Source organism: Cnephaeus nilssonii, assembly GCF_951640355.1.
Source record: "Cnephaeus nilssonii genome assembly, chromosome: 4".
NCBI lineage: Eukaryota > Metazoa > Chordata > Mammalia > Chiroptera > Vespertilionidae > Cnephaeus > Cnephaeus nilssonii.
In genome coordinates this window covers 21287115-21306172 of record NC_137075.1, presented here as the reverse complement: position 1 = coordinate 21306172, position 19058 = coordinate 21287115, and the positions used below count along the sequence as shown (strand labels likewise).

General features: G+C 40.5%; 1 protein-coding gene across 4 annotated transcripts in view; it reads right to left on the bottom strand.

Moving 5' to 3' along the window:
- The window catches only part of RALGAPA1 (Ral GTPase activating protein catalytic subunit alpha 1), a 278398-nt gene that overhangs the window by 242902 nt on the left and 16438 nt on the right, over positions 1 to 19058 (bottom strand). For all 4 annotated transcript variants that reach the window (XM_079767517.1, XM_079767520.1, XM_079767518.1 and 1 more), the window contains exons 2-4: positions 8980 to 9090; positions 6087 to 6136; positions 2357 to 2414 (exon numbers count right to left, since the gene is read on the bottom strand). In XM_079767517.1, coding sequence (XP_079623643.1) covers positions 2357 to 2414; positions 6087 to 6136; positions 8980 to 9090 — 219 coding nt within the window. The remainder of the gene's footprint in view (positions 1 to 2356; positions 2415 to 6086; positions 6137 to 8979; positions 9091 to 19058) is intronic.

The following is a 19058-nucleotide window of genomic DNA, read 5'->3' as shown; positions in this document are numbered from 1 at the left end:
AAGACCATCGGAAAACACAGATATTTACATTACAGTTGGTGGTGTTCAGGCTGGCGGGAGCAGGGGGCATTTGGGGGCAAGCAGGCTGGCAGGCAGAGTGGTTAGGGGCAATCAGGCAGGCAGGCAGGTGAGCAGTTAGGAGCCAGCAGTCCCGGATTGTGAGAGGGATGTCCAACTGCCAGTTTAGGCCTGATCCCTGTAAACTGGCAGTAGGACATCCTTCGAGGGGTCCCAGAATATGGGTACCTAGAATATGAGGGAGGCAAGTGTCTTATTATGACACCTAAGAGCACTGTGATACTGCAATTGTTACAGAACCAGACTTAAAATCAGCGAAGCATCTTGGTTTAGTACCTGGTAACAGAAAGTCTGTGACCTCCTATCTGCTTGGTCTCCACAACAAGGTTCCCTTCCCCTGCCCCAATTTTCTTTTCAGCTTTGTTACGTAATCTGAAAAGCTCCCTCTTGACCTTTCAAGCATAAAGCTTAACTCTAAGTTCTCCCCGTTTTTGTGTGGGGCAAACTATCAGTTGACACTGCTTGCTTTAAAACCTGGAACCATTGCTTCTGCTCTACTTGGCACTTTGCATTACCTTTCCATTCCTGATTCACAAAGATATTTATTTTGATGCTGAGCCTATTATTATTATTTATTATTATTATTATTATTATTATTATTATTTGGTGTTATAATATCACCATCATTGCTAATGTATTCAGAGTACAAGAAGAGGTGAAACAACCGAACCAGCCTAACTCAGTGGTTGAGTGACAACCACGGTTTAATTTCTGGCCAGGGCACATGCCTGGGTTGTAGGCTCGATCCCCAGAGAGGGGCGAGCAGGAGGCAGCCAATTGGTGATTCTCTTTTATCATTGACTAGAGGCCTGGTGCATGAGATTCATGCACTGCGCAGGTTGGGGGGTCTCCTCAGCCCGGCCTGCATCCTCTTGCAGTCTGGGACCCCTTGGGGGATGTCCGCCTGCCGGCTTAGGCCCATCCCTCTCACAGTCCAGGGCTCTCTCAGTCCGGGACCCCTTGCTCCTTACCACCTGCCTGCAGCAAAGGTAGGCAGGAGAGGCTTCCGCCACCGTCGCTGCGCTCGCCAGCCATGAGCCCAGTTCAGGGCTTCTGGCTGAGTGGCACTTCCCCTGTGGGAGCGCACTGACCACCGGGGTAGCTCCTGCGTTTAGCATCTGTCCCCTGGTGGTCCGTGCATGTCATAGTGACCAGTCGTTCCACCATTAGGTTGATTTGCATATTAGCCTTTTATTATATAGAACTTTTTTTATCTCCCTCTCCCTTTCTCTCTGAAATCAATAAAAATACATTTTTTTAAATAAAAAGGTGAAACAAAGAAATGTAATGTACCATTTTGATAGGAAGTCTATGTTTTTTTCTTTTATTCCTAACTAGAGGCCCGGTGCATGAAATCTATGCACGGGGAGGGGATGTATCCCCTCAGCCCAGCCTGCACCCTCTTCAATCCCGGACCCCTCAGGGGGTCTAGACCGGCCGTCGGACATCCCTCTAATAATCCTGGACCGCAGGCTCCTAATCGCTCACCTGCCTACCTGCCAGGTCTCCCCCCGCCAGCCTGGTTGCCCCAACTACCCCCTCTGCAGGCCTGGTTGCCCCTGTCCCCCCTACTGGCTTGGTCGCCCCCAAATGCCCCCCCTGCCGACCTGGTCACCCCTCACTGTCCCCCCCTGCCAGCCTAATCGCTCCCAACTGCCCCCCCCCCGCCGGCCTGGTCACCCCCAACTGCACCCCATGCCAGCATGGTCACCCCTCACGGCCCCCCCGCCGGCCTGGTCTCCCCACACAGCCTGCTTGTTCAGCCATTTGGTCGTACCTCACTAACCCCGTGATGGCCTGGTCGCCCCACGCAGCCTACTTGTTCAGTCGTTTGGTCGTCCCTTGGGCCAGCCCTAGGCTGGCCATCTGAGGCTTGCCTGCGCCTCAGGCCAGCCTTGGGCAACTGGGGGGCTGATGGAACTGGGGTACTGAGGGACTCCAGAGGTAGGTGCGCGGAGCACCTGCTGCCCCAGAGGGGCTGAGGAGACTGGGCGCTGCCATCTTGTGGCTGTGGGCACTTCCATCTTTGAGGATGTGGCAGTCAATTAGCATATTCCCTCCTTATTGGCTGTGGGCGCTGCCATCTTTGTGAGGGTGTGATGGTCAATTAGCATATTCCCTCTTTATTAGATAGGATAAGTCTAGTCCTGAATCATTTATTTTGTTTTTACTAAAACATAAACTATGAATTAATTTCAAGTAATGACCAATCAATTGAAAAGCATTTTCTTATATTATCATTTATTTCAAATGTGAAATACACATTTAAATTACTTACCAATACTATGAAATTGCCATCGCTGATGAATTCTTTCTGGAAGAAGTTGCAAAATTTTCTAAAAATCAACATAAATAAAACAACAACCAAGAAAAAAGAATGAAAAGCAAGGAATGAATCCACATTCTGTGCAACATGAAAAATTAAAGAGCTTACACTAAAGCTTTAAGAGTTTCTTAGGTAAAAGATAGTATTACAAATACAAGTTAGTCTTTGAGCTAAGCTGATAATACTGGAATTATTTCCGAAATGGCATACGTCAATATTTGAAAACCCCCAAAACAACAAAATATGCTAACAAAGACATGAAATAGTAAATTAATTTTAACTTTTACAATGATGTTGAAAGTAATTATATTTCTCCATAGTGATTAAATACTAAGTGCAATATATTTCAAAATGCTTATTTACTATTCTTAGAATTTCTGAATTGTGGATATTACTGATAAATTTTTAAATTCTTTCAGATATTAAGATTTGTGACATTTTCTCTCTTCAAGTAATTCTTTCTGCTGTTTTAATAAATCATGAGGAAATACTCTGATTTCACAAAAATCCCATGAAATATTTATACTAAGTTAATGTATGTGAACCCAAAGGCACTTATATTTTATGATAACTATAGGCTGAAGAACAAAATTTTTAAATTCAAAAGACCTATTTAGTTAAGCTAATATAAGTTTCTATAATTGGAAATAAACACTTTTTACATACTTTCAAAATTTTGCCTTTAATTTCTTTTACGTGTTGCATAGGTGTGAATTATTCTAAATCCACAGCTGCTGTATGTACTATGCTGCTGAACTAAGCTCTCAGTACTCTACTTACTGAATGACATTTGTGTGTGTTTGGTGTTACTGCTGCTCTTACTTATGTAGTTATTAGAAACACCATTAACTGGATGTTCATAAAGGCTAAATACTAAACTAGACACTTTATATAACTGTATCTTATTAATCTTCACAACCAACCTAAAAAGAGTTTTTTAATCTCATTTGACAAATTAGAACATGGGTTAAGTAATGTGCTTAGGTTAGAAAGTAAAAGAACACAGCCGGTGTGGCTCAGTGAATTGAGTGTCATCCCATGCACCAAGAGATTACTGGTTCGATTCCAGGTCAAGGCATATGCCCAGGGTGCAGGCCCAATCCCCAGTGAGGGGCATGCAGAAGGCAGCCGACCAATGTTTCTATCTTCTCTCTCTCACCCTTCCTCTCTCTCTAAAATATCAATAAAAAACATATTTTTTTAAAAAGAAAAGAAAGCAAAAGATATGCCTATTTCTAAAATGTGTGCTTTTATACTATTCTGCTCAAAGGATAGTATACATGTTTTACTCTTCTCATATGATCTCACACAAGATGATGAAGAAATTACAAAGTTCTTCACAGATCAATGCTGGTCTCACATGAGATACATAAACTTCTTTACCTTTGCCCTCTTCATATTTCTCTCATAGCTAGCCAACAATTGCATAATTATAATTATTTTGAAAAACAATAAAATTATTTTGAAAAGAAGTTTGTGACTATTCAAAAGCATTCCTAAATTATGACTATGAAATTATAATTTAGATTTAACCCCTCATAATATGTAAATGAATATGTCTACATGTTTTTATGTGGTTAATATAAAAATGAACGAAATTTTGTGTACTCTTAACTGCACAGTAAATATCTTACACCATGTTATCAATATTACATAATGAAGTTTCCTATTCCAAAAGGAAGAGATCACTTTATAATGTCTTCATTAAAAAAAATTATCATTAGTCTCTAAAGGAATAATATTCATTGTCTCCATTATAAGTAGAAAACACAGCATACAAATTAAATTTTTTTTCAAAAGATGAAAACCCTGTATCAAACATTATTCTTTCCTAATAAAATTTAGTGCTTCATTAAAGACAAAGATTACTGTTCAAAGAATAATCAGTATATAGGGTGTAGAAAAAAAAATGTATACATAAACTTTAAATAATTACCAAGGCAATGTTTATTAAAATACATTTCATTTTTAAAATTGAGCTATTAGCTGTTAAAGTGTGTATAAATTTTTGGGATACCCTGTATATTATACACAGAAAAATAAATATTACTTTTTAATAGAAGAAATACCCTGAAAAGCTTCTATTAACTTATTAATCATTTCAGTTTCCTGAATATAAAGCAAGCATGAATGTCCGAAGGAACACTTTCTAGCAATTATCATCTTGCTTACTCTGTGGCTACTTTTATTCTTTCCCAAAACATCTATATCTTAATATTTGCCTTGTAAACAATTCATGCAAACACTTGAGGAGGTAAATAAGGGCGAATTCTTCAGGGTTAATGACTAATGAAATTAAATGAAGGTTAAGTACCAACATCAGTTACTTCCCTCTGGAACCCTGGGAAAAAAAAACAACTTTCTTTTTCTAGCTGTGACTAATCAATATAAATCAACAGCTGAGATATCAGATTGCTCAAATTCTTCTAAGCTATATCAAAATACAAAACAATGAATTATCTTTAATTCACTGCACATAGAACAGCTACATCTTTAGAAAGTGATTTCCAAATTCTTTACTATGCCTTTCAAATCACAAGGTCTAAACCTGACTTTCTCCAGATCTCTGAATTCTGGATAAATATCAGAAAACACTTATCACTGTTTGATTTCAAAGACAGAAGGAAGAGCAAGACGTTATTTTTAAAGCAGGCACGCAGTGGGTGGGGGTGAGGGCACCCTAATTTTTATTAATGTGGTAAAATAAAACACAAATTTTAGGAAAGTATCAAATGTTGTTGTTTCCTTCTGTTTATTTAGCAATAAAGACTTGTCCTACACCACTCCAAAATAATATAGAACAATAGTTTATAAAAATTTAAAACTGTTTTATACAAATTTGCAATGAAAAGCAGTTAAAGAAGAAACTATAAATTCCTTAGGTATATAACAGTTCCATAAAGTTATCCTCTCAAGTAAGAATGTTTTAGAATTTTAAAAAACCCTGGAAGGTATGGCTCAGTTGGTCGGGCTTCATCCCATGCACGGAAGGATTGTTGGTTCAATTCCTGGTCAGGGCACATGCCAGGGTTGTGGACTCAATCCCCTAATAGGGGGCGTACAGGAGGCAGCTGATCGATGTTTATCTCTCTCCCTCTCTCCCCGTTCCTCTCTCTAGTATCAATGAAAAATATTCTTTTTAAAAACCTCCATTTGTGTAAACCTCCCTCAAATTAAAATTTTCATTGTTTACAAACACATTTTATATATATATATGCATATATATATACCAATTTCCTGGTGTCAAATGTGTAAAAACATAATTGTATCTATACTTAAAAATAATATATGTACCTCAAAAATAATTAAGAATTAAGTCAGGTATATTTTTTAGGTTAAAAATGTAATTCAGTTTTTGAAAAGCACAGCAGATTCAGTATTTTACTTAATATATTTGTATTGATTTCAGTGAGGAAGGGAAAGGGAGAGATAGAAACATCAATGATGAGAGAGAATCACTGATTAGCTGCCTTCCACACACCCCACACTGGGGATGGAGCCCGCAACCCAGGAATATTCCCTGACCGGGAATCGAACTATGACCTCCTGGTTTAGAGGTTGACATTTAACCACTGAGAAATACCAGCAGGGCCACAGTGTTTTTATAGTTTATAGTTCAATACATTCCTTTGTATGTTCCAGGTACCACTTTTGTAAAAAAGAAAGATTAGCAGGTTCTTACCTCAAAAATAAAAAGTATAGCATCCAATTCCTCCCTTTGAGACTTGTGACCTAAAACATTTTTACAGAAAAATATTTTATTATAAACATTATCATTTTATCCTCACTATTAACAACCACTTAAATAATCTAAAATATCTCTTGCAATGAAGATTTTTCTGTGATTTTTTAAAAATAAAATGGTTAAAGTATACTCTGTTCAATGTGAACACAGTATCACAGCATCTCTGTCTACTCTTTTTCAACAACTAAATTTAGACTACACATATTTATGTCTAAAAACAAGTCATAATATATTGTGGAAAACTTTAAATGAACTCTTAAACTGAAAATATGAAAATGACTGCTTAAACCTGATAAATGCCTCTAGGGCAGACCAAAGAATGTGAGGAAACAAGCAAATCATTCCAGGAAAAAAGCAAATCTCCTAAGCCTTTTCAAAATAATAACAGTACTATGAACCCATAGCTGTGCAAGGAGTATTAAAAGCTGTCTGCCAAAAAAAAAAAAAAGCCAATGTCCAAGAGTCTATTTTAAAGTGAAAATATATGACAATTGGGGAGAAGAACCAAGATGGCGGCATAGGTAATCATCTATGCTTGCTGCCTCTCACAACTACATCAAAACCACAACTAAACGGCAGAACAACTACCACCCAGAACTGCAGGAAAGCTGGCTGAGTGGAAGTTCCACAACTAGAGAGGTGAAGAAAATGCATTGAGACTGGTAAGAGGTGCGTAGGAGCGGAAAGTGCTGGCACCTGGATGTGCTGCTCTTTTAACCAGGAGGGAGATCCAAGCTACCGCTTGCTCTGAACTCGAGTTCCGGGCGAGACTCTGGGGGACTGAGGCACATACGGGAGAAAAGACTGTCTGGCATAAGGACAGGAACGCGAGGGCGGCTTACTCTTAGAGGTGCTCGCAGCGATCATTGTTCCTGCACAGGGGCGTGGGACATGGAGAACCGGGGACTTCTCCAGTTCAGGGCTGACTGGCAGCCATTGCTATTTGCTCTGCCCTGGTGATTCCCAGAGATCCCGCCCCACCAAAGCTGTGCGCATTGGCTTTTGCATATGAATGGCCGGTCCTTTCGACTAAAACCTGTCAAACTGCAGCTGGGCCTCTTCTGGGCACTTCCAAACCCCATACAAAGAGGAGGAATCTGCAGATGTCTCTGTTGCTCCTGCTGGACGGCCCCAGATAGTGGCTGACCTTGCACCTCCTTGGAAATCCAAGAGCCATTGTACGTCAGAGTGAGACCATAACAGATTACAACTCTTCACATCCATAAGAGACACACTCAAGGGGCAGACTCAGTGAGCACCAAAGCCCCACTGAAGCAAGTCCTTCCCCATAAGGGTGTCTCCTGCGCAACAGATCTTCCAATGTAGACACAGCTGGTCATCACGGCCAATTGGCCTGGAGATCAATTCCTCCCAGTGATACCAACAACAATCAGGGGTTAACTACAACAAGACTGTGCAAACAACCCACAAAGGGGTGCAACAAGAGCGTCCACCTCAGGTAACTGGGGAGGCTGAGCCACTGGGCCCTATAGGACACCTACCGCACAAGACCACTCTATCAACTCAAGGAGACTTAGCAGCTACCCAGTACATAGAAACAAACACAAGGGAAGCAACCAAAATGCAGAGACAAAGAAACAAGTCACAAATGAAAGAAATGGATGAAAGCAAAATACTGGATATAGAGTTCAAAACCATGGTTGTAAGGTTACTCAAGAATCTTCTAGAAACCTCCGAGAAATTTAGTGAGACCCTCAAGGATATGAAAAAAGACCAATCAGAAATTAAGCATACACTGACTGAAATAAAGAATAATATACAGAGATCCAACAGCAGATCCCAAGAATCAAGTCAAAGATTTGAAATACGAAGAAGTAAAAAACACTCAACCGGGAAAGCAAAAAGCATCTAAAAATATGAAGATAGTGTAAGAAGCCTCTGGGATAACTTCAAGCGTACCAACATCTGAATTATAAGGTGCCAGAAGAAGAGAGAGAACAAGATACTGAAATCCTATTTGAAGAAATAATGACAGAAAACTTATCCTACCTGGTGAAAGAAATAGACTTACAAGTCCATGAAGTGCATACATCCCCAAACGAAAGGAATCCAAAGAGAACCACACCAAGACACATCATAATTAAAATGCCAAGGGCAAAAGACAAAGAGAGAATCTTAAAAGCAGCAAGAGAAAAACAGGAATACCCATACGACTGTCAGCTGATTTCTCAACAGAAACTTTGCAGGCCAGAATGGAGTGGCAAGAAATATACAAAGTGATGAATAGCAATAACCTACAACCAGGATTACTCTACCCAGTAAAGCTATCATTTAGAATTGAAGGTCAGATAAAGAGCTTCACAGACAAGAAAAAGCTAAAGGAGTTCATCACCACCAAACCAGTATTATATGAAATGCTGAAGGGTATTCTCTAAGAAGAGGAAGAAAAAGGTAAAGATAAAAATTATGAACAACAAAGTGAAAACAAATACATATCTATCAACAAGTGAATCTAAAAATCAAGTGAATAAAAAATCTGATGAACCGAATAAACTGGTGAATATAATAGAATCAGGGGCACAGAAAGGGAGTGGACTGACAATCTCGGGGCGGGGGGGCGGGGGAAGGGGTAAAGGGAAGTATGGAAAGAGAATGGACAAAAATCTTACACCTATGAATGTGGACGGAGGGGGGGCGGTAAGGACAGAGGGTGGGGTGGGAACCGGGTGGGGGGGGGAGCTATGGGGGGGGGGGGGGGAAGAGGAACAACTGTAATAATCTGAACACTAAAGATTTATTTTAAAAAATAAAATAAAAGACAATTACTGGAAACATCAACATAAACCAGAATCAATTTTTAACATCTTACCTTTCTGTTTAAGACTAGCTTCAATAGTCACGAAATTCTCAAAGAACACATAATAAATATGTGAAAAATGTTGGTCAAAAAACTGTTTAAGATCGATAGACTCCGCATTCTCTGAAAAATAAATGAAAACAATTTTAGTGATTACAATTTACAAATATGTTAAATTATGTTCAGCAGATATGACAGTTGCAAGTTTCCTTTAACAATGTTAGCTTTAATTTTATAAAATGATCTAGTCATCATAATCTGTGTTTTGCAAAAGAAAACAATGTCACAGAAAGACTTATTCCAAACCATTAACCAAACCAAAAAAAGAAGTCAAATTCCATTTTGAATTCACAAATATGCCTCTAACTTCTCCCTTAAGACAGTTTAAAATCAGTATTTCTACGAGTAATAATATATTGTGGCTAAAATACATGTTTTCAGTAAATACGTATCTAACAACAGGTTTTATAAATAAGTACTTTAAGTATTGTAAAGCTTAAATACAGATAATAGTGCTCTAAAAGAACTGTCAGTGTAGTCCAGGGCACACAAAACTAAACAAAGAAGAGTGGGCTTACAGTTGTGAGTATGTGAAACAGAGTTTATTCTTGTATTATTAATTATTGTATTACTTGTTTGTATTACAACTGTAAACCTACTTTTGCCCACCCCTGTATTATTGTACCCACCCCTGTATAATTGTACCCACAGTAGAAAGTGTTAGGATCTGAAAATGAAGTTACAAAGTATAATGGCAATTTAGAAATACAAAATTTCTTTCAAAGCTCAATGAGAAGTGAAAATAGAGAAAGAAAAAATGCCTGAGGATATCTATACATATAAAAGCCTAAGCGACCGTCGCAACCAAAACAACTGAACGGACGACTGAACAGGCTGCGTGGGGGGACCAGGCCAGCAGGGGGTTAGTGAGGGACAACCAAATGACTGAGCAACAGGCTGCGTGGGGCGACCAGGCCGGCAGGGGGGGCAGTTAGGGGTAACCAGATTGGCAGGGGGGTCAGTGAGGGGCGACCATGCTGGTGGGGGGGGACAGTTGGGGGAGACCAGGCTGGCAGGGGCTGCAATTAGGGGTGATCAGGCAGGCAGGCAGGTGAGCAGTTAGGAGCCAGTGGTCCCGGATTGTGATAGGGATGTCCAACTGCCGGTTTAGGCCCAATCCCACAGGGGTCCCGGATTGGAGAGGGTGCAGGCTGGTCCGAGGGGACCCACCCCCCGTGCACAAATTTCATGCACCGGGCCTCTAAGATTCCTTATAAAGACCTTTAAGGATAGAAGGACTCTGGACATGAGCTGGTGGGGTTGAACAGGAAGGGCATTCTACACATAAACAAACACATAGAGTGATGAACATGTGAAGTGTAATAGGATGCAGAAAAACTAATTCATTTTGGCTAGAGCTAAAGAGCATTTTAAAAAAATTAAACTGGAAAAGGAGTCTTTAGATATGTTATAAAATGTTCTGAACAAAAACTAAGGAGACTGAATTTATTATTCAAAACAAGATATCTGTAGGTGTATAGCATGTATTCATGCATTTTGTTGTTTGGCTTATTTTCTAAAGGAGTGAGAAGATTGAGGGAAAAGGGGGAATGGAAAACTTATGTACTTCCTTACTATTGAAGCTTATTTATGAAAAACACATTTCTCTTATAATAAAAAATAAATTTGAAAAAGGCACAGGGGGGAAAGTCAAAGATGTTTTTTTACCTGGTAATGAGATGGAGAATAAACTATTAATCCTATATAATAAAAGGATAATATGCAAATTGACACTAACAGAGGAACGACCAGGAAAGACCGGTCACTATGACACGCACTGACCAACAGGGGGCAGACGCTCAACACAGGAGCTGTCCCCTGGTGGTCAGTGTGCTCCCACAGGGGGAGCTCTGCTTAGCCACAAGCCAGGCTGACAGCTGTGAGCGCAGCGGTGGTGGCGGGAGAGTGCTAAGGATATCCGACTGATGGCTTAGGCCTGCTCCTCTAGGACTCCTGGGCTGCCAAAGGGATGTCTGACTGCCAGCCCCCGAGGGGTCCCAGACTGGGAGAGGGCGCAGGCTGGGCTGAGGGACACCGACCCCTGCCAAGGGCACAAATTTTCATGCACCAGACCTCTAGTTGTTAGTAAACTCGCCTTAAAGGTAAACATTAATTAATTAATTGGACTGATCTAACACTCAAAGGAAGACTTCAGAATAAAGTTAAATAGTACCTATATATAGAGATAGCATATTAAATTCTCATTTGTGTATTATTTTTCCTACAAATATAATAAATTATAAATTACAATTTATAATTTACAACAAATTATAATAAATTCTATGGAATTTTCCAAGACTAGTTTCCCTTTTACTCTACTCTCCCAAAGAAGGGATAGATGGCCTCTCCTCTATTCTCTTGGATTCCTTACATTTCTCTCTTATAGAAATAACTATATTTCAAGTATTCTCATCTTTTTTCTAGGATTTGTCTAATGCTTCTTTAAAATAGGAACTGTGTCCACCGTAGTATTCCCAAAACCTAGCACAGTGCTGAGCACATATGTGCTCAAGTGGGTTTTATCCTATACTAGAGGCCTGGTGCATGAAAATTCATGCACTGGAGGGGGGTCCCTCAGCCCGGTCTGCCCCCTCTCACAGTCCGGGAGCCCTCAGGGGCGGGAGGTGACTAGCAATCAGGGGAAGGCAATGCCCCATCACACCTCTGCTGCTGCCACTGCCGGCAGCGCAAGCCTCGGCCTGCCCTGGTTACCTGAGCCTCGGGTGGCCCTGGGTGGCTGGGCAGTCGCCATTCGAGGCTTGCCTGCACCTCGGGCCGGCCCTGCACCTAGATGGAGCTGAGGGGACTGGGTGCCACCATCTTGTGGCTGTAGGCACCGCCATCTTTGAGGGTTTTGGCAGTCAATTAGCATATTCCCTCCTTATTGGCTGAGGGTCAATTAGCATATTCCCTCTTTATTAGACAGGATAATAAAGAGCTAATATGCAAATGGTCATCGCACCCTCTAGCCAGGGGCAACTGAGGCCGTGCTCCCTGCCCTGGCGCCGGGGCTGGGGGACCTGAGGCTGGGTGGGAGGACCTAAGGCCGCACCCCCCGCCCCAGCACCAGGGACAGGGGACCTGAGCCGGGCCAGTGGACCTGAAGCCAAGTCCCCCACGCCAGGGCCAGGGGACCTGAGGATGCGCCGGGGAACCTGAGGCCATGCCCCCAGCCTGGTGCTAGGCCAGGGGCCCTAAGGCTGCGCCCGCTGCCTGACGGGGCTTGACGGGGGACCTGAGGCTGCGCCCCCACCATGTGGGGCTTCACGGGAGACCTGAGGCTGTACCCCCCTGCCCTGCAGGGCTTGATGGGGCCGGCTGGGTCTGGGTCTCGCGCGATTTCAAGGCATGCGCAGGTGGGCGGCGACTTGACTCTGGGTCCCACAGCGTGCCCCAGGCTCTGACAGGAGGGAGATTTTCCTATACATTTTAACAATTTTCTTTCATCTCTGACACTTCTATTATATAAAAAGGGCAAATAGCAACATTAAAATATTTCCTCTAATTAATTCCCTTCTAATGCACACAAATTTCATGCACCTGGCCACTAGTCTATATATGTAAAAGCCAAGCAACCAGAATGACCAGAACGACTGTTTGCTATGATGTGCACTGCGGCCAGCCTTCTGGCCAAATAGGGGGGCGGCCCCACACCCAATTGGCCCCCAACACCACAATCAAGGGCAGGACCGACCAGCCAACCATCCGCAGCCCCTCCCCCTGGCTGGCCCCACCCACGATTGACCTCCCCACCCCAATCAGGGGCAGGGCCAGCCGGCCAACCTCCTGTGTCCTCTCTCCTCCCCATTGGCCTGGCCCGATTAGCTCCCAGAAATGGCATGTCTAAAATAAGTGGTTTATAGTAATAACCAACTTGCCTCTAGAAAGCTCTAAGGACAACTGATGAAAAAGCACAGATGACTGGAAACCTTGAAGCTACTGATTTAAAACTAGTGACCCGTTGCAAGGATTCGTGCATATTGAAAGGAAATTAATTAGAAGGCAAGCCAGTGGGGCGGGACTGCACCCACCCTGGAGCCAACCTCCTGTGGTTCCTCCCTGGCTGGCTACATGTGGGGTGGTGCCATGGCTCGAAGAGCATCTGTGGAGTGAGCGGGATCCCTCTGGCAGGTGGGGTCCCTTGGCCTAGCCTGTGGGGATCAGGCCAAAAACCGGCTCTCCAACATCCCCCAAGGGGTCCTGAAGTGAGAAAGGGCACTTTGCTGTCATATAGGGCGTGGAACACAAATGAAAGTGTGCAGTAAACCAGATTTGGGGCCGACAGTGCCCCAGCATCAACATAACCCAGGGCTGAAGGTGGAATTTTGCGGCTCCAAGAGGAATCGGGCTCCCTCCTCTCTGGTTTTTAGGCACCTCACCCAAGAACCACTGCTGCCAAGTCACTGCAGCTCGACAGCTCCTGTGTTGAGCATCTTCCCCCTGGTGGTCAGTGCATGTCAAGCTACCAGTCGGATGGACACTTAGCATATTAGCCTTTTATATAGATAACTAGAGGCCCGGTGCATGAAATTCATGCACGGGGGTGTGTGTCCCTCAGCCCAGTCTGCACCTTCTCCAATCTGGGACCCCTCTAGGGATTTCCGACTACCCGTTTAGGCCCAAGACCCAGCACTAGCAGCAACCTCCCTTGCTTCACAGCTTGGTCTCTCCTGGGCACTTTCAAGCCTAACACAAGTAGCAGCTATCTGCAGACTGCTCTATAGCTCCTGCCAAGTGGCCCCAGGCAGTGGCTGGCTATGCATCTGCCAGGAGGCCAGAGAGAGTGCACCCAGTGTACAACTTCAGACCATACCAGATTACAACTCTACACATTCAAAAGGCAGATTCAGTGAGCACCAAATCCCACTGAAGCAAAGTCCTGGTCCAAAGGGGCTGGTTCCTGCACAACAGCTCCTCCACTATAGTCACAGCTGGTCCTCACAGCCAATTGGTCTGGAGGTCAATTCCTCCCAGGAACATCAATAGCAATTAGGGCTCAACTACAACAAGACTATGCACAAAGCCCACACAAGGGCGCACCTAGAGTGTCAGCTCAGGTGAATAGGGAGGCTGAACCACTGGGCCCAATAGGACACATACTACACCAGACCACTACCAATTCCAGGAGACAGAGCAGCTCTACCTAATACATAAAAAACAAACAAAACAACAACAACAAAAACAGGGAAGCAGCCAAAATGTGGAGACAAAGAAACATGTCACAAATGAAAGAACAGAAGAAGTCTGCAAAAAAAAAAAAAAAAAAGAATTAAATGAAATGGAAGCAAGCAAACTACTAGATACAGAGTTCAAAACAATGGTTACAAGCATGCTTAAGGATCTTAATGAAAGCTTCAAGGGACTTAGTGAGAATTTCAAGGATCTTAGAACATCAAAGACATAAAAAAAGGACCAGTCAGAAATTAAGCATACACTAACTGAAAGAAAGAATAATTTTCAGGGATTCAACAACAGAGTAGAGAAATCTGAGAATCAAATCAACAATGTGGAATAGGAGAAAGCAAAAAACACCCAATCAGAAGAGAAAAAATAAAAAATAATGAAGACAGTGTAAGGAGCCTCTGGAATAACTCTAAGAGTACCAACATTTGCATTATGGAGGTGACAAAAGGGGAAGAGAGAGAGCAAGATATTGAAAACCTATTTGAAAAAGTGACAGAAAACTTCCCCTCCCTGGTGAAAGAAATAGACTTACAAGTCCAGTAAGCACAGGAAATCCCAAACAAGAGGAACCCAAAGAGGCCCATAATTAAAATGCTAAGGGTTAAAGACAAAGAGAGAATCTTAAAAGCAGCAAAAGAAAAGCAGTTATTTATCTGTAAGGCAGTGCCCATATGACTGTCAGTTGATTTCTCAATAGAAACTTTGCAGGCCAGAATGGAGTGGCAAGAAATATTCAAAGTAATGAATAGTAAGGACCTACAACCAAGATTACCCTACGCAGCAAAGCTATTATTTAGAATTGAAGGTCAGATAAAGAGCTTCACAGACAAGAAAAAGCTGAAGGAGTTCATCACCACCAAACCAGTATTACATGAAATATTGAAAAGTATTCTTTAAGAAAAGGAAGAAAAAAAAAAAAGAACAATAAAATGGCAAAAATATACTTATCTATCAAAAACTGAATCTCAAAATAAACAAATAAGGAATCTAATGAACAGAATAAACTGATGAATAAAATAGAACCAGAGGCGTGGAAACATGGAACAGACTGACAAGTCTCAGAGGGAAGGGGAAGAGGAGAAATTAACCAAAGAACATATATGCAATACCTATGGACACAGACAATAGGGTGGTGAAGCCCTAAGGCAGGGTGTGAACCAGATGGAGGTGAACAATGGGGGGAGAAAAGAGGGACATCTATAACACTCTCAACAATAAAGATTTAAAAGTAAAAATATATATATTTAAAATGAAAAGAAAATACCATCAATAATTCTTATTTCCTTTGATTCATTCAATTCTCCTTTGTTTTCCCAAAAGGTTACCTTTAAATAATTTTCTAATTTACCCTTTTTAAAAAAATAGTTAAAAGACAGAATAAGTACAGAATTTAGGCCATCATCAAAATCAGTCAGGGATTTGTACTCATTTTATTTCTTAAGAATAAATTTTTACTCAACTTTGAAAGGTCATAACAGCTCTGATTAATTTTATCACCATTAAGGTTCCAATTAAAATTCAAATAATGTTTTTAATTCTTCCATAAATTCTGTGCTTCAAATGCATTTTTTTCATGTAATCTTCCAACAATATCTGAGGTAATATTACTTTAATTTTATATATAGGTAAATTATCTATATAAGTATTAAATAATAACAGCTGAGATCAGAATCCAGAAACTCTGACGTTCTCCACTGTATCTCCCTACTTACTAGCTATTTAATACTCAAGTTTCTTGGGGATTAATTACTCTCTACCACACTGGAAATTGCAGGGATTAAGTCAGGTAATACATTTAAAATGCTTGGTCCAGAGTCAGCCACATAAAAGTGGCCAACAATATTAGCTATCATTACCAATATATGACAGCTGCTTCTATAAAAAATGTTCACTCCTTAAAGACATCTCAAAGATAGTGAAGAAATGAAACCATATCTGAAATGCACTTTTGTGTTCATGTGAAAAAGTCGAACTATTTAGTTATTATTAGAATTTTAAAAATCCTGAGAATCATAATACTCAGCTATAAGAATATACTTAAATTCTGAAGTCAATCCATAATAATGAGTATTTAAATTGGTTCAAATTTTTTCACTATTCTAAAAAACAGTGCACAGATCCTACAAACTTATCCACTTACATTCTCAGAATACTTAGAAATAAAAATGGTGGTTTCAAAATACATATGTTCATTTTAGATGTTGATAACTTTGAAAACTTTATAATCTTTTCTAAATTTTGTAAATTTTTAACAGTCCATAAACTAAGATAATTTACTATTTTAAACATGTTGCCAATGTTTCTTAGTTTGCAATTCTTGTCTTTTGACTCTGTTGATGAGTTGTACTATTAGAAATTTAAAATATTTTATATACGCAAATTTATCAATCATTGCTGCGACAATTTCTAAGTTTGGTGTAAATGCTAAGACTAGCCTTACCTATTCTAACATTTAAAATATATCAGCCCTAGTCAATGTGGTTCAGTTGGTTGAGCGTTGTTGCCCTGTGCACCAAAAAGTAGCTGAGTTTGATTCCCAGTTTGAGTCCATACAGGAGGCAGCAGATTGATGTTTATCTTCCTCTACCTTCCTCTCTCTCTCTAAAATCAGTAAGAAAAGCCCTAGTTGGTTCTGCTCAGTGGTTAGAGTGTTAGCCTGCAGACTGAAGGGTTCCGGGTTCAATTTTGGTCAAGCTCGATCCCTAGCCCTTGTCAGGGTGTGTATGGGAGGCAACCAATTGATATAACTCTCTTACATCAGTTTCTCTCTCTCTCTCTCTCCCCCTCCTTTCCACTCTCTCTAAAAAAGTCAAAGGAGCCCTAGCCAGTTTTGCTCAGTGGATAGAGCATCAGCCCTTGGACTGAAGGCTCCCATGTTTGATTCCGGTCAAGGGCACATACTTTGGTTGCAGGTTCCTGGGCCATGCTTGGGATGCATGCAGAAAGCTACCAATAGATGTGTCTCTCTCACATTGAAGTTTCTCTCTGTCTCTCTCTCTCCCTTCCACTCTCTCTAAAAATCAATGGAAAAATATCCTCGGGTGAGAATTAAGAACAACAACAAAACACACACACACACAAAAACACAAAAAAACAAAAAGTCAATGGAAAAATATCTTCGGGTGAGGATTAACACAAAACAAAACAAAACAAAAAATCTGTAAGAACATATTTAAAATAAATAATAAAATATGCTTATTTTTTCCTTCCAGTTTACACTGAAGAATTAGAACTATTTAGATTTTATTCTGTTATAAGATATAAAGTACTGATTTGTGTTTTTATCCAAGTGACATTCCTTCTTCTTAACCTTTATCTAAGTCACCTTTTAATGAAGTAGTCACATGAGCTCCTTCTGTAGGAAACAGACTCATCCTTTTTAAATTTAACATCCTTTAAAAAATGTTTTTATTGATTTCAGAGAGGAAGGGAGATGGAGAGAGAGAGGAACATCACTGATGAGAGAGAAACATTGATTGGCCGCCTCCTGCATGCCTACTAGGGATTGAACTGAGACATGTGCCAGACATGGAATCAAACCATGACTTCCTGGTTCATAGGTCAACACTAAACTACTGAGCCACACTGGCTGGGGCTTAACTCTTTTTTAAAAAAATAAATAAATAAATAAATATATATATATATATATATATATGTGTGTGTGTGTGTGTGTGTGTGTGTGTGTGTGTGTATAAATTATTTTAAAAAGGGAGAGGGAGAATGGGATAGAAACATCGATGATGTCACTGATTGGCTGCCTTCTGCACACCCCCTACTGGGGATGGAGCCCGCAACCAGGGCATGTGCCTTGACTGGGAATCGAATGGTGATCTCCTGGTTCATAGGTCAATGCTCAACCATTGAGCACAACGGCCGGGCTTAATATCCTTTCTATTTACTTATTTTTATTATTTTATTTTTTATTTTAATTTTTTAACATCCTTTTTAAACGTAACTGTTCTGGACTACAAAAAAAATGTACAAATCTTTCTTAGAGAAAAACATAAAATTTTAATTTATAAACATTAAGGAAAAGAATATTCTACAGATGTCAATCTCCTCTAAATTAAATCCACAAATTCCAATTAAAAAAACCCTAACACTATTATCATTGAACTAAACAAACTGAATCTCAAAATCATATGGAGAAGCAAAAGGCCACATCACCAAGAGATTTGTATTAGTTTCCTGTGGTTGCTGTGACAAGAGCCACCAACTTGGTGTTTTGTTCTGTCTTCACATCACCTTCTTCTCTATGTCTATCTATAGGTCAGTTTATTCTGTTAAATGAAGAGTGAGGGGTGTACACTTTAAAACTAACATGTTGTTAGGATCATTAGACATAAATTTTCTAATAATTAGATGTTATATAAGGATCATGAAGATTGCTTTCCATAACGAGAAAGATTATGATAACCTCTACGATAATGCTATAAACCTTTTTCAGTTAATGTTCTGTGTGGGATTTTTTTGTTTTTCATTCTTTTTATATTTTACATAGTGCTGACTTTAGATTCTGAACCATTTTATTTTATTTCATTTGCACAGGTACTAAAGACAACCCAACATTTATTTCTGATAAGAACGCTAACTTTAAATGTTTTTTATTTTACCACTGTCAACTGAAATTGCTCTCAAAAAAGCAACTTTGCTCTCCTCATACCTAACATATTCATTCATCATGCACTATATACTATTTACTGAGTATTATATGCCAGGCACTATGCTGAGTCTATCGACATGAAGATAAAAAGATACACCTCTGCCCTCAGGAAGGTATGAAACTAAGTAATCTATCTATATAATAGAGGAATATGCAAATTAGCCAGGACACCGTAACATCACAA